Source organism: Pezoporus occidentalis, unplaced genomic scaffold (genome assembly GCF_034315485.1).
Source record: "Pezoporus occidentalis ecotype Australia unplaced genomic scaffold, CSIRO_AGI_Poc_V1 ctg120, whole genome shotgun sequence".
Taxonomy (NCBI): Eukaryota; Metazoa; Chordata; class Aves; order Psittaciformes; family Psittacidae; genus Pezoporus; species Pezoporus occidentalis.
Window position 1 is genome coordinate 1,334,579 of NW_026912995.1, and position 13,100 is coordinate 1,347,678.

A 13,100-nucleotide genomic window follows, 5' to 3' on the forward strand; every position below is an offset into this window, starting at 1 on the left:
AGGTCCAGGAAAACAGAGGAGAATGACAAAGACTGTCCCTGTGTGGGTGCCCTCTGCAGGGGCACCTCTGGCTCAAGGATTACTGGATATAAACATTGAAAGATCAGTGCCACGACCTTGTGGTGAGTCACAAACGCGTGAAGCTGCTGTCCCACTGCAGAGAGACTCAGCATCCCCAGGCTTACAGCTGGCCTAACACCCCTTTTCTTCAGTTCCCAAGGGTCCCCAAAAGAAGCTACAGGCATCCATTACCCGACCCAACCGGGGGCTCCCGGGAGCAGGCAGCGCCTGGCAGCGTGGGGTGGGAAGCCAGGGTTTTAGGAGGAGCCCCTCTCGGCTGCCCCCCGACCTCCCAGTCGCTATGAAAAGTCCAGCCCCGGGATGTCCTTTCCTTTCCCCGGGGTCCCCCGCCGCTCCAGCGGCCTCAGTTTTGCCATGGAGTCCCCGGGATTCCCAAGGAGTCATGTCATGACAGCGGTCTGTCGAGGCAGAAGCCGTGCTCCTGGGGATCACCTCGAGGTCCTCCCTCGGGAGGAAGAGCGACAATACAAACTCCCGTCCATTACCGGGATGTGCGGTATTGACAGTCATTGTATTTTCGGCCACTGAAGGTACCGAGCAATGCGACAGACGACCCCCTCGATCGGCGGCACCGAGCCAAATAGTGCCCCAGGGGAAGTCGGTGGGAACGCCGGTCCCCATTGTCCGTTCACGAGTGGATCCGGCAGCGCCGCGGGAGCATACGGAGAGGGGGGGACCACGTGCGTGCTGCGGGCTGCGGGTCGCTCCGGCCAAATGTTTTTTCTCCGTTGGGTAGGCAGGGAGGGAGAGAGCGACAGGCAGAGGTGCGGGGAGATGAGTAAAATGTCTCGCAAATACAATACGCCGCTGCGCCCTTCCCGCAGGCGAGCTCCCCGTCAGGGGACTCGGGAAAATAAAAGAGAGGTGGGGAAAGAATCCCTAATACTTGAACCTTCGGAAAATTGAAGGGGGATTTTCCCGGTTCCGCTGCCAAGCCCAGGATTTTTGTTTTCTCTCCCAGCATGCGTTGATGACATCACGAAGTGCCCCTTCTTTGTGTGTCAGTGATGTCACCAAGTGCAGTGTGGGGGACAATGGAATCCTGAACTCCGGGCGAGTGGGAAGCGGCTGCTCCTGCTGCGGGTTCGGCGCCGAGCCGAGGGAGGGAAGGGAGGACACAGCTGCTGCTTTGGGGCTGAAACAGGTGAGAGACGGGGAAAGATGACGGGGATTCCTTTCGACTTGCCGAGGGGGGCGACTTCTTTGGGCTGGGCTCTTTTTTTTCACCACGGCCCCCTCGCCCCCCCCCCCCCCGAATTCCCCCTTATTGCTGAGACAGGTGAGAAGTTGCTGCTGTTCTTGAAGGAACAAAGCAGGTGAGGCAGGGAATAAGCTTTGGGCTTGAAACAGTTGTAAGAATAAGAGGAAAGCGAGCACACACACAAACACAGACACACACACCCACACACACCCCCCGAAGCCTGGTAGCCCCACTCAGCATTAAAGAAGCATCCCGGGAGCTTGCCCCCGCTCCCAGCCACCTGCCTCGACCGCGTCCCTGAGGGGCTCTTGCACGGAAGCAGAAGAGCCGGGGAGGACGTTTATCCCCCCGCCGCCCCGACACCCCTGCAGGTTACTTTCCAGAGGGTCTCCATTAAAAACTCCAGCCCCCTCCAGGCGCCCCTTTCCCACTGGAGCAGGATGGGGACACGCGGTGCCAGCGGGGACGCCCCCCCCCCTCCCGGCCCCGGCCCCTGCCCCTGCCCCGCATGAGGCAGCGGGTGCGTCGCGGCCCCGCCGCCCCTCAGCCCCGCTCGGCGGTGGGGGAGCAGCCAGGGAAGCCATTGCCTGTTTAATAGTTGCTGTTGCAGCACTTCCGCTTCTCTCCCAGCGAGAGAGACACGAGTGGCCAGGCCCAGCCGCACCGAGGAGGAGCAGCCAGACACAAAGGGAGAGGTAGGGGGACGGGGCAACCCCCCGCTGCCCTCCCTGCCGGCCAGCGGGGGTAGGGGCGAGGGGCAGGGCCGGCCGCGGCCCGGCGATGGGGCGGGAGGCGACAGAGCCGGTGGGGCAGGGGGATCGCGCCCGAGGCTGTCAGGTATCGCTGTCCCCCTTGGCCCTGCGGGCCCGCGGCCGGGGAAGCTCGGCCGGGCCCCCCTGCTCCCGGAGGAGGGGCGGCAGCGCTGGCGGTCCGGTGGGGGCATGGGGGGCTCGCCGGGGGCCCTGGGAGAGAAGCGGCCGTGTTCCGGCCCCCCAGGGAGCTGCTGCCCCGCCGCCGGTCGCCCCGGGCCCGCGGCTGCCCCCCTCGCTGCCGCCCTAACTCTCCCGGGGTGCCCTGCCTGCCCCCCCCCCCCCCCTCCATCTCGACGCCTTTTCGCCTCTCTTGGGTGCGGACCTGCCCTTGGTACCCCACCGTGTTTGTCCTGCACTGTGCCCCCTAGGTGCTCGCATGAGACTGGGCTGTCTCCCCCCGACACCCCCCGGCACTCTCCCTGCCACCGGCCTCCCCAGGCCCTCTGCTCTCATCCCTTGTAGGCCCTGGCCCTTCTCCTCCCCCCTGGCACCCTCCTCAGCACAGACCCGGTGTTCCCTTCCCCCTTTGCTGGTATGTCCCTCGGTGCAGAGGGCCTCAGAGGGTCCCTTCCATGCACTCGACTCCCTGCTTAGCCATGCCCATTTATTCCCCCTCTTCCTTCCTCCCCCCCCCGCTCCCAACACCCAATCCAGCAGGCACGGGTTTCCCCACCGCAGGTCACAGGTCCTGGTTCGGGGTCTCCCCCCCTGTTGCCAGTGATGCCCCACTTCCATTTTAGTGCTTTCAACGGTCAACTCCCCTCCAGCCCCATCCCTTCCCACCTCCCCCACGTGCCTCCCGGGAACCCCAGGGACCGGAGCTGTTCCATTTTTATCTCCTACACCCCTAGGCTGGATAGTGGTGGGTGGTGATGGCTCCTCTTGTGTGTGCAGTTTGGGGGAGATTAGAAGGAATTGCGTTGAGCTTCCCTGATCCTCACAGTTGTCCTCCTTCCAGTCTCTTCTCCCATTTTGCACATGCTTTCTGAGAGGAAGCTTTAAGTCTCTTTTCCCCTCCTGATCTTTGGTGTTACTAGTGCAGGGGAGGCTACTGCTCCTGCTGCTTTGACCATGGGGGCCTGAGGAGGAGAGGGAGACACAAGGACCCTTTAAAAGGAGCATGGCCCAAACACAGAGCGAGATTGTCAGCAGCCTGTCTCTGTGTGTTTGTGTTCACTGTTTGTTCCCCACGCCCCATGGTGTCTCCTCTCCAGGTTGGGGTGTGTGGTGGGGGGGTCACTATGTCGGATGACGATTCGAGGGCCAGCACCAGCTCCTCCTCATCTTCATCCTCCAACCAACAGACAGAGAAAGAGACAAGCACGCCTAAGAAGAAGGAAGGCAAAGTCAGCATGAGTAAAAACTCTAAGCTGCTATCTACCAGTGCCAAGAGGTGAGGCTGCAGTTGGTTTTCTCACCGATTTGCTGCATCTTCTTTCCCTTTTCCTTGTATTTTGATCTGTTCCCACTGTTCCCTTGCTGCTGCCATTCCTCATCTCTAGCCCTCGAGATCAGCCTTTCCACACGAAGCTGGCATTGTCTCACTTTTTTCAGACTCTTGGTGCAGCAAGTGTCTGCCCAACTTCACTGCTCTCTGCTCTCTCTTCCTGCTTCTTCCTCTTCCATCCCAAATATTTTACTGCCTTCTCTTCCTCCAGGCTGTTATTCTGTCCCTCAGTTATTTCCCCTGTTTCTTCCTTTTTCCTTATTGGCATCACTTATAGGGATGGTGTAGGATTGGCACGTAGGACCTTAATTCCTTCTCTGCTGCCGGAAGCTATGTGGTTCTGAGCAAGGCATTGCATTTTGATGTCAGTTTCCCCCTCTGTAGGTTGGGATTGATCTAGAGTGGCTTTTTGCTTCTTTGGGGATCAGTTAATGTTTGTGAAGAGTTTTGAGTTTGCTTGCTCTGGGGGAGTGCACTTGAATGCAAGTGGTGTAAGATAGCCCTAAATCTTTTCCACCAAATATTACTGTTTTGCTGTCTGATCATCACTTATATTGAACGTTATGTGTATGGTTGGATGTCGACTGGGATAAATAATCCACAGCAGGTCTGCTTGTGGACATTCTGCTCTGAAGTAGTCCGGAATAATGTGTGCACGGGGAAGGGATGCCTGCATAGAACAGTAGTTTCAGAACAGCTACGTCAGTCAGATTTCTTCACCTGGACAGACTCTTGGAACCACTTAGGTTTTAAAAGTTACCCTTTCCCATTTTCTGTGTTTCTCCTGGTTCAACACCATCTTGCTCCAGGGAGCTAAACTGACAAATGGAAGTTTCCAAGCAAACTTGCAGTACTTCAGCAAGAACAATAAACTGCCTCACTGAACAGTTTTGCCGGCAGCACAGAAAGGGTGTATCTGTAGGTGTTAAAAGTGACAGAGGTTAAATGCAAATGCAACTAAGTTCTCTGTGGCTTTGTGGAATTTAGGCGGTTTGGTTATTCCAGATCTCCACTTCGCAAGTTCCCATGGCAAACGTGACATAGGTAGTGGCAAGTGGTGTTTATATGTTGTGCCCTTAACTGTTTTAACCTTCTGGTTGTAAGCTGCCTAATCTGACAGAGGCTGTGGCTCTCATGTATGAGGCAAAAGAAGCTGGCTGAGCTTAAAGGAGAAGGGAGACAGGCTGAGTGCTGGGTGGGGAAATCTGGAGGGGAAGCCTGAGTGACAGTAATGGGACTCCAGGGAAGGGGATGATAGCTGGTTGGGCGTTTTGTGGCAAAAGCAGCATGAGCCCAGAATAGTCTGGGCAGAGAGGACAGGGTGTTGTCTGAACATGGTGAAGAAAGGGAGCGTCTGGAGTCCTGAGGGAGGGGACCCAGGGATGTTGTGTGGTTTTTGAGGGTGAAGAGAGGGGAGAATTTAAGGAGGCAGGAATGTGCAGGAGCCTTGGAAACAGATCTTCACCTTCCTTTAAGTGTCCTTGGGAATGGTGCAGTTATTCACTCCCTTGGGGCTGGTGTTTTTTTCTCAGGATGATGATGGGAAGCTGGGGGGGGAAAGGGGGGAGGCAGTTTGGCAATGACTGTTTCTCTCGCTCCAGCAAGACAAAATTCCTTTTCAAAGTGCCGTTTCCTCCTAGCACTTGGTGCATCACATTTGCAGAGGTTTTCCCTCATTTACAGGCTGGTTGGCAGAGTGAAGCAGACAGTTTTTTCCACTGCCCCTGTGTGGCTGGCATCCTTACGGGAGCACACAACTGCGCACCTGTCTGAGTTCAGTGCACTGTGCCTGTCTGCTTTTCTGCCAGTCTCCATTACAGGGTGCCTGTCTTGCTTAGTGTGTTTGACTGGTGGTAGGCTGCAGCTGAGAGCGCCTCTCTCTAACGCAGTGTTGCAAACACAGGGTGACAATATGTATGTAAGGTGTATGTGTTAACTGCTGTCCCACAAAGTGACTTACCATTGTTCCTTCTCGCTTTTATTGCCACAGGATTCAGAAGGAATTGGCTGACATCACCTTAGATCCACCCCCCAACTGCAGGTTGGTGTCGATTCCTTACCTGAGGAGGGTGAGGGAAGGCAAGGGGCTGAATTGTGGCTGCGTGTGTTGGTCAGAGGCTCTGGATAAAGCAGAGGAATGGCTGTTTAGGTGGCTACAGTACTCTTGTGAATGTTTGGTTGACATTAGTTTCCAGCTGTGGGGGTCTTCCAGAGATTATGTGTTTTGATGCAAGTTTTCTGTTTGTTTTGGGGATTGTTTTGGTTTGTGGTTTGTTTGTTTTGTTGCTTTTTTAAACAATTTCATTTTAATCTGTTATATTGGATTGTGTGTCTATTTCCGGAACTCACCTATGAAGAAGAGTGTGAAAACTTTCTCCTCGTTTGTTTTTTTCTGGTTTATACATCTAATGCCTGACTGCATTAATCTTATATAAATAAGAGTCCTGCCGAGAAACAAGAGAATAGTAAAATGCTACAAGCTTTTTAGCACAGAGTGTTCTGTTGTGAACAGTAACTTACAGTGGAAGAGAAGTGTGAATTCGTCACTCAGTGGGTGCCCTACAGGAGCACACATGTTAGCTGATGAAATAAAAAACAGGGTTATTCTGCTGCTGTTTATGGGGCATCTTGTTTTTAAGTATGGTTAAGAAGCTTGTACTGTTCGTTTCAAACATACAGCAGGTTGATTTAGTTCATTGCATGGTGACCTGCCTGAGCCTCGTTGCGTTTGGAAAGGAGATGGTACTAGTGTAATATCGTTGGTTGTGCTTGCTCATTCAAGAGTAAAGTGGCTTTTGGTCTGGTCTGTGTTTGCTGCAGTTGCCAAAGCACCACTCTGTTCCTGTCTTCTTGCTGTGGTTGAGATTTTGAGGCCTTTTGATGTTTGTAATAGCAGAAATCAGAGAAAAAGCTGTTTATAAATAGCTGTTTAAGTTGGTCTTTTTAGTATTGAGTTTCCACCAGAAATGTACAATAAGCTTTTTATTGAAGATTTTGCTGCTGTTAGCCTGCAGGGACAATTAGCACAAGAATTAGCTTGACAGGTCCAGAGACATTCTTTTGGTACGAGTCCCAAGGATCGTAATTAATGAAAGGAGGGATGGGAGGAGGCATGTGAGTGGAGGTCTAGGCTGATATGGGGATTTTTGTGCTGTTTAGAAGATAACCGATGAGCTCTGAAATCTTTAGTCGTGACAGTATTGGTTTAGTGACGGTAATGACTACCTGAATATTACAGGAATTTCCAGCTTGTGGGCTGGAGGTGTCTGTCCTGTTTGCATCCTGGCTTTGTGTCAGGATGAAGTCCACATGCGTTCCCCTTCTCCTCACACTATAACCTGATTTTCGTGGGAAAGAAACCCAGAAGCGCAGCTCAGTAGCACAATGCGACTTGCTCTCTAGAAAGGTGACTCTGAATGATCAAGGTGCTGGGGCCCCAGTCTAAACTTTGCAATATATATATTTATATAATACATATTTATAAATATTCCTAATGGTAAAAAATAGTTCATAGTATAAGTAATGATAAATCTTCGCCCATAATGCAGTTACAAGTATTCTGCATTCCTTACGACCTTCAAATGAGTGACAGTGAAGGCTGGCAACTCTTGCAGATAATATATGAAACTGGTGTAATTGTTTCTGTCTCTTTAATATGTTGATAGGTAGGAAAACGTGAGTGGAGGGATTTGTGTGTGTGTGTGATCAGACGAGTTTTGGCATTGTTCATCTTGGGGTGAAGTCATCCTACTTCAGTAAAGACAGTGCTGAGAGTGAAGAAGGACATCTCTGCTTATGGCTAACGAGGCTCGAATTGCACAGTGAAGCACTGGGAGTTTGCTTCTATAGCAGCTGGTTTGTAAAAGGCTAGGCAGGTGCCGATTGCCGCAACAGTGAGTTTCAGCTATTGCACTTCCACCTTTGTGGAAAAAGAAATAGAAGTAGTCAGTTTGTGAGCGTGAGGAGATTTGTGAGCAAGCGACTCTGTGATGTTTGAAGGTTGCCAAAATTTGCTCAGGGGAAGCCTGCGAACAGTGTCAGTGCTTTTATTTATTTATTTTCTCCCTTCACATGCACATTATTAGCATGCTCAGAGGGAAATATTAAATACAGATACAATAATAAATACAATATTAAATAGTTACAGAACTTGTTTCCTGCCCTCATGACATCACTTATCCTTGTCTTTCCTTTGACACCCCACCCCCCTGCCTCTCTGCTGCCTTTGTGCCCCTACAGATCTTTTTCAGGTGTCACTGGAGGGCAGCCCTCTCCTTTTGGGTATCTCACTCTCTTCTGCAAGACTAATCTCAAAACTTATCTGTTCAGGGAACTATATATGATACGAGGTGCTGCCTATTCTCCTCTCAGCATTAGGGGTGCCAAAGTCTCAGAAGTCAGATTTGAAAATGTATGTCTGAAACTGTATCCTCTGTTACCTTGGAAATGTTTTCCTACTGGGCATTTGTTCTTGCACCCCTCACCACCATCTTTGTATTTTCCCTTGTTCTGTGCCCAGTGTTTGATAGCAGTTCATTGTTGGCTGTGCTTTGTTTTTTTTCCTCATTGTAGAGTGCAGTGGTTCTTCCAATCTTATAGCAGTAATAGGAGTTCAAGGTATTGAACACATCTCAGAGTAGCTCTGCATATATTTTCGTCAAGAAAAAGCTTTAGGTTGTAAATGATTTTTAATAAAAATGGTTTTATTTTTCTTCTTATAAAACAGCACATTTAAGATGCAATTAGAAATAATGACAACCATTTGGTATTTCAAATAAACCAGCTTAAAACCAATTTAGTTTCATTTTAATTTTTGTAGGTTGCAGTGACCGTATTTTCATGTCTGTAACCCACAGATCATCTGTCTTAAAAAAAAGCCAACCCCAAAACCCAAATCGCAAGCACACTCAACACCCTGTGACTGAGCAGCTGTGTGGGTTTTACATGTATGTGGGTAATATGAGGGGAAGTTTATCCCAGAACTTCCTCTCCACCTCAGTAGTTTCCCTGCTTCTGGTTTTCCATAGCTTATTTCTGTCCCTCATGTGCTTACCTGTGCTCATTCCTCATTGACTGCTTCATCATTTCTTGTAGTCCTTTTGCCCTTCATGTCTCCGTCCCCCGGCTGTGATTTACTTTTATGCAGGCTCATACAGTTACTTGTACAGAGGTGCAGAATATGTGCATGAAAACACAGTCTATGTTTGGCCTGCATTCAAAGAATAGATTTTTGAACTTGAAGACATTTTCTGAAAAGATATGTTTAATACATGTCAGAGATTTATGGGTTCCTGATGGAGGTAATGCCATCCTCATAAATGTCCTAGTGTAGTGTATGTGTGCATTTGTCTGCTTCTGGATTTTATTCCTCTTTATCAGTTTCAGTAGGCTGGCATTCTAGAGCTCTTTAATTTCTTGTCCAGAGATGATTTGAGTTCTGATGTTAATACTGGCTTCTGAAGTTAAATGTGGCTTTTGAGTTCAGAAGTCGGTTAGTGGCTAATATGAATTAGAGAATAATTGTTTGGACCTAAAGTGTTTTAAATTTTTTGAGTACCTGGTGATTTCTTCTCGTAGTGTGTATTGTATCAGAAAGTTATAACTCTTATTTTGTAACTCAAGGTACCTAGAGACTGGGCTTCTGGGCTTCTGTATATGTTGGTGATGGAAGTGTATGTTATGTCTTTGCTTTGGGTCATGGGTGTCTGCATCCATGTCTGCCTGCAGATGTCAAAATGCAGTTCCATCTTGCTATGTAAGCAGACCTGATCTTTGTAGATAACACTTGTAAGTATTGTGCCAAAACTGTATTTGTGTCACTGTGACAAAGTTACCAAAGCTTTAACAGAAGTTAACTAAAGCCTTACATACTGTTTATTCTCTTTGTCATTAATTTGACCTCTGTATCTAAGCATCTCCTGATAATAAATCTGCCTATTGCTGTGAGGTTATGAAATAAATGTTTTCCTCTTTTAGGGATGGGGAGTTGGAGCAGACAAAAACTAAGTGATTTGTCCAAGGTCATGCAGGAAGTCTGTAGCAAAGTGGAGAAATGAATGTAAATCTCCTTTGTTTCAGGCTAACTTGCAGCTGAGCTCTTGTGCTGGAACTGTGCTCATTGGTTGTGTTATGAAGCAGGGCTTTGAGTTTGTGCTTTATTGGGTGTCTGGTATTGACTGTATGTAAGCGTGGTAATTTAATGTTATTTTTGACGTTTGTGTAGAGGGACCAAACTAGATATTAACTACAATTAATGGTTTTTAATCTTTCTTAATCCAAACTGAAACAAGTTTGTCTCCACATGGCTCATTTAAGTCCAGATAGGCAAGGCCAGCTGTTATTTAAGCAAAAGTCATTTTCAAACCTTTACTGAAGGAGGCATTGCCTGCAAGGCTTGCCATCGCTTCAGAGTAAAATGCTATCACACATTCATTATTTAAATAGTAATAAAATCCAGTTGAGTTTCCTGGCTCCTTCAGCCCACTTTGTGTAAATTCACAGAATAAAGACCAGATCTGCCCGAGAGTCTTGTGAAAGTTAACTGTCAGCACTTAATAGATACATGTCTTTGTGTAGATGGTGGGGAGAAATGCTGTCCATTATAATGTGTGGAATATTAACAGATTTCAAAACTTGGCAATGTGGAATCAAGATTTCTTGGCTAAAGAGAAGTCTATGGAAAATGCGTGGCTCAAAGGCAGTTTTGAACTCAATAGTTTCATATGATAATTAATACATTTCATCTACGTACCATGAAAGTCTGGCATTTGTTTTGCTTACATTTGTTTTCATAGTGCTGGCAATTTTTTGCAAATGTATTTTCTCGATGTCTTCAACTCCAGTAAGGCTTTAAGTGCTTTTGCTTTTAAATCTGGTGTATTATCTAAGAATGGATTGTCACTGTTAAGCTGTAGTATAAGTGTCACTTTTATTATTTTCAGGCTTGGAATAGTCCTTCCTGGACACAGTCATATTTTAGCATAAACTTTCTGGTCTTACATTTTGTAATTAAAAAGCTTAATTTTGGTATGACTTTATTAATGTGCACACTCAAATTATTAGATAAAGAATGACACAAATGCTGGTGTTTACTTCATTGTAGAAATAACAAATGGAGATCATGCTTAATGAAAACTAGCACCTTACAAAGGTGGGTTTAGCACTTTTTACCCCCAACACTCCCTTGCTGTTCTGAAACAGGAGTGTTTTCTGTGACAAGTTTCCAGCTGTAGGATAGGAGAGACCTTCATAATTAGTGCTGTGTGTAGTTGAAAAGTATCTTTTGTCACATAAACTAGCAGCGGCTTAGCATTCCCTCCCCGCTTTGTTTGGCACATGATCCCTGGAGAAATAACTCTTCCTTTTGAAATGGCTTATTAACTAATTTAGAGATCCTCCACAGCTGTGGATGGTCTGGCTTGCAAACCATAAAAGTAATACCATTTCCACGCCAGGTGAATTTGAAGTATGTGTAGGTAGCAGCTCCTGCAGGTGAAGTCCTCTGCCTGGCGTACTTGGACAATAGCTGCAAAGGAGCAGCTTCTTTATTGTGAATTTATTAGTTAATATTACAGGAATTCACTTTTGTGAAGATATTCCTGGTTTTATTTATTGGCTCCCTTTAAAAATCAGAACTGTTGTGATGGCCAGGCTGCTTGGATGCTGTGGCAGGAGCTGGCTGATGCCATGGTAGATTTTGTTTGGCATATCCTGGCTCAGTAATTCCCAAATGAGCTGCATTCTGTGCTCTTGCATGCCAGACATCAGAAAGATGAATCTTGAGAGTGGCTGTGAAATCATATCATAGCTAAGAACAAAGAGCATTGAAATCCCTTCTGTGCACACTCTCTTGTATACCACTTAATTTTATTATTTGACTTTCAGGTTTGCTGCCCTTGGAGGGCACTGTGCAACTGTGTTTAGGATGCTGCATATGTGTTTTATCTGATAAATTCTAATATTTCCTCTTGGTTAGGCAGTCTTTGGTTTGGTTTTGTTTCCGTTGTACTCCTGCTCTGCTTGTCTAGATCTTTATATTGGATATATCTATAGCAGTGGGTTATGTGCCTGGTTTTGTTTTAAGAAATATTCGTGAGGTGTGTGTGCTACTTTATAGACATAAATGGGAAACAATGTGTGTGGACTATTTATACTGTAAGGGCTTAAATCTATCTTGTCTTTTTATATGAAGACAAAATTATCCACTGAGAACTGGCTAGTCTAAGGGATTGAGAAATTGATAGGGGATGGTTTTGTGTCTGAGCACTGCAGCAAGGGAGGGTTGCTAGTGACTGAGAGCTTTGTGGTTTCTGAAGAATGGGTTGGTATTGAGAGCCAATAAGATGCAGCCTGACAAGATGTTAACTTTGGCCCCGCTGTCAAAGGGGGCTGTTCTGGGAATGAAGACAGAGCTCACCTGTACAGTACAAGTTTTGTAGGTGGATTAAGGTTATTGATGAGTTTGTGCATAGCAAAACTTCTGCAGCTTCTGCCTGCAGCCTTCTGTAGTTGTACATGAAAGACCAGCCTATCATACAGCACCTCTCTGAAAGTATTTAATGTACTAAACAAAAAGAAGATATCATTTCATGTGAATGGGTTAAGAGATTATTGCATCTGTGCAGACTTGCACACCACATACAAAGTTAAGGGCTATGCCTTCTCCACCAAAGAGTGCTTTAAACTAAGTTAAATTAATGATGTAATTTAGTCATTATAGTAGGATCTTGCCAATCTGTACATTTGGTTGAAATAAGTTTACACTTATTTTTCCCTCTGAGGCTTAACAGTGGAAGTTTAAATACTTCATTGTTTTACAAGATGAACTAGAGAACATGTCTTGTTAAGTACTATAAATAAACTACAACTGTCAAAATAAACACTGTACACTCTGGAATTCAGAGGGGTTTTCTTATTTCTCTTGCCAGTTTGCAAATTTCAGCCACATGCAGTTGGTCTTCCAATGCATTTGTGGAAAGTGTAATGGTTACTACAGTGCATTTAATGTGTATTTTCTGTGTGTGAGGGGCTAATTGACATTGCCAAGAGAACTGAATGCCAGGGATGGAGCATTCACAACTTTGAGCAACCCATTCCAGTGCCTCACCACCCTCACAGTAAAAAACTTCTTCCTCATATCTAACCTGAACTCCCCCTGTTTAAATTCAAACTCATCACCCCTTGTCCGGTCGCTGCAGTCCCTGATGAAGACTCCCTCTCTGCATCCTTCAGTGCAGAATTCAGGCCTTGATTCCTCCAGGGGCTTCTTCAACTTTCAGAATCAAAAGTAAGTGTAAACCAAATCAGATCAGTGTGTTAGCAGATGTGTTTTGTACTTAAGTCACATTGGCGTAAATGATTGTTTAAGAGATTTCTTGTCTTTTTCTCTGGAGCTGCTGGACTTGCTAGAATTACAGAGAATCTTGAAGTGGTACTGAGGATCCTAAAGGCAATAGTAAATGCTGTGGGCTAGATGGGACATGCTTCCTTGGGCAGAAGGGCTGCTAATATTTAATGGTCTTTCCACTGTGGGTATCTGAGCAATAGATTTTTGCCAGTG

The 13,100-nt window shown here is 46.9% G+C and overlaps 1 protein-coding gene across 7 annotated transcripts in view; it reads left to right on the forward strand.

The window, feature by feature from the left end:
* The first annotated feature begins 606 nt into the window (after positions 1–606).
* UBE2E1 (ubiquitin conjugating enzyme E2 E1) overlaps positions 607–13,100 on the forward strand; it is a 46,034-nt gene continuing 33,540 nt past the window's right edge. Inside the window, exons 1-4 of one of the 7 annotated variants that reach the window (XM_062607173.1) lie at positions 607–945; positions 1,043–1,225; positions 3,399–3,487; positions 5,532–5,582. In XM_062607173.1, the coding sequence (XP_062463157.1) occupies positions 622–945; positions 1,043–1,225; positions 3,399–3,487; positions 5,532–5,582 (647 nt within the window). In that variant the 5' untranslated portion in view covers positions 607–621. Of the gene's footprint in view, positions 946–1,036; positions 1,226–1,794; positions 1,978–3,308; positions 3,488–5,531; positions 5,583–13,100 lie in introns of those variants that run through there. The other 6 variants (XM_062607174.1, XM_062607175.1, XM_062607176.1 and 3 more) reach the window with 6 other exon arrangements.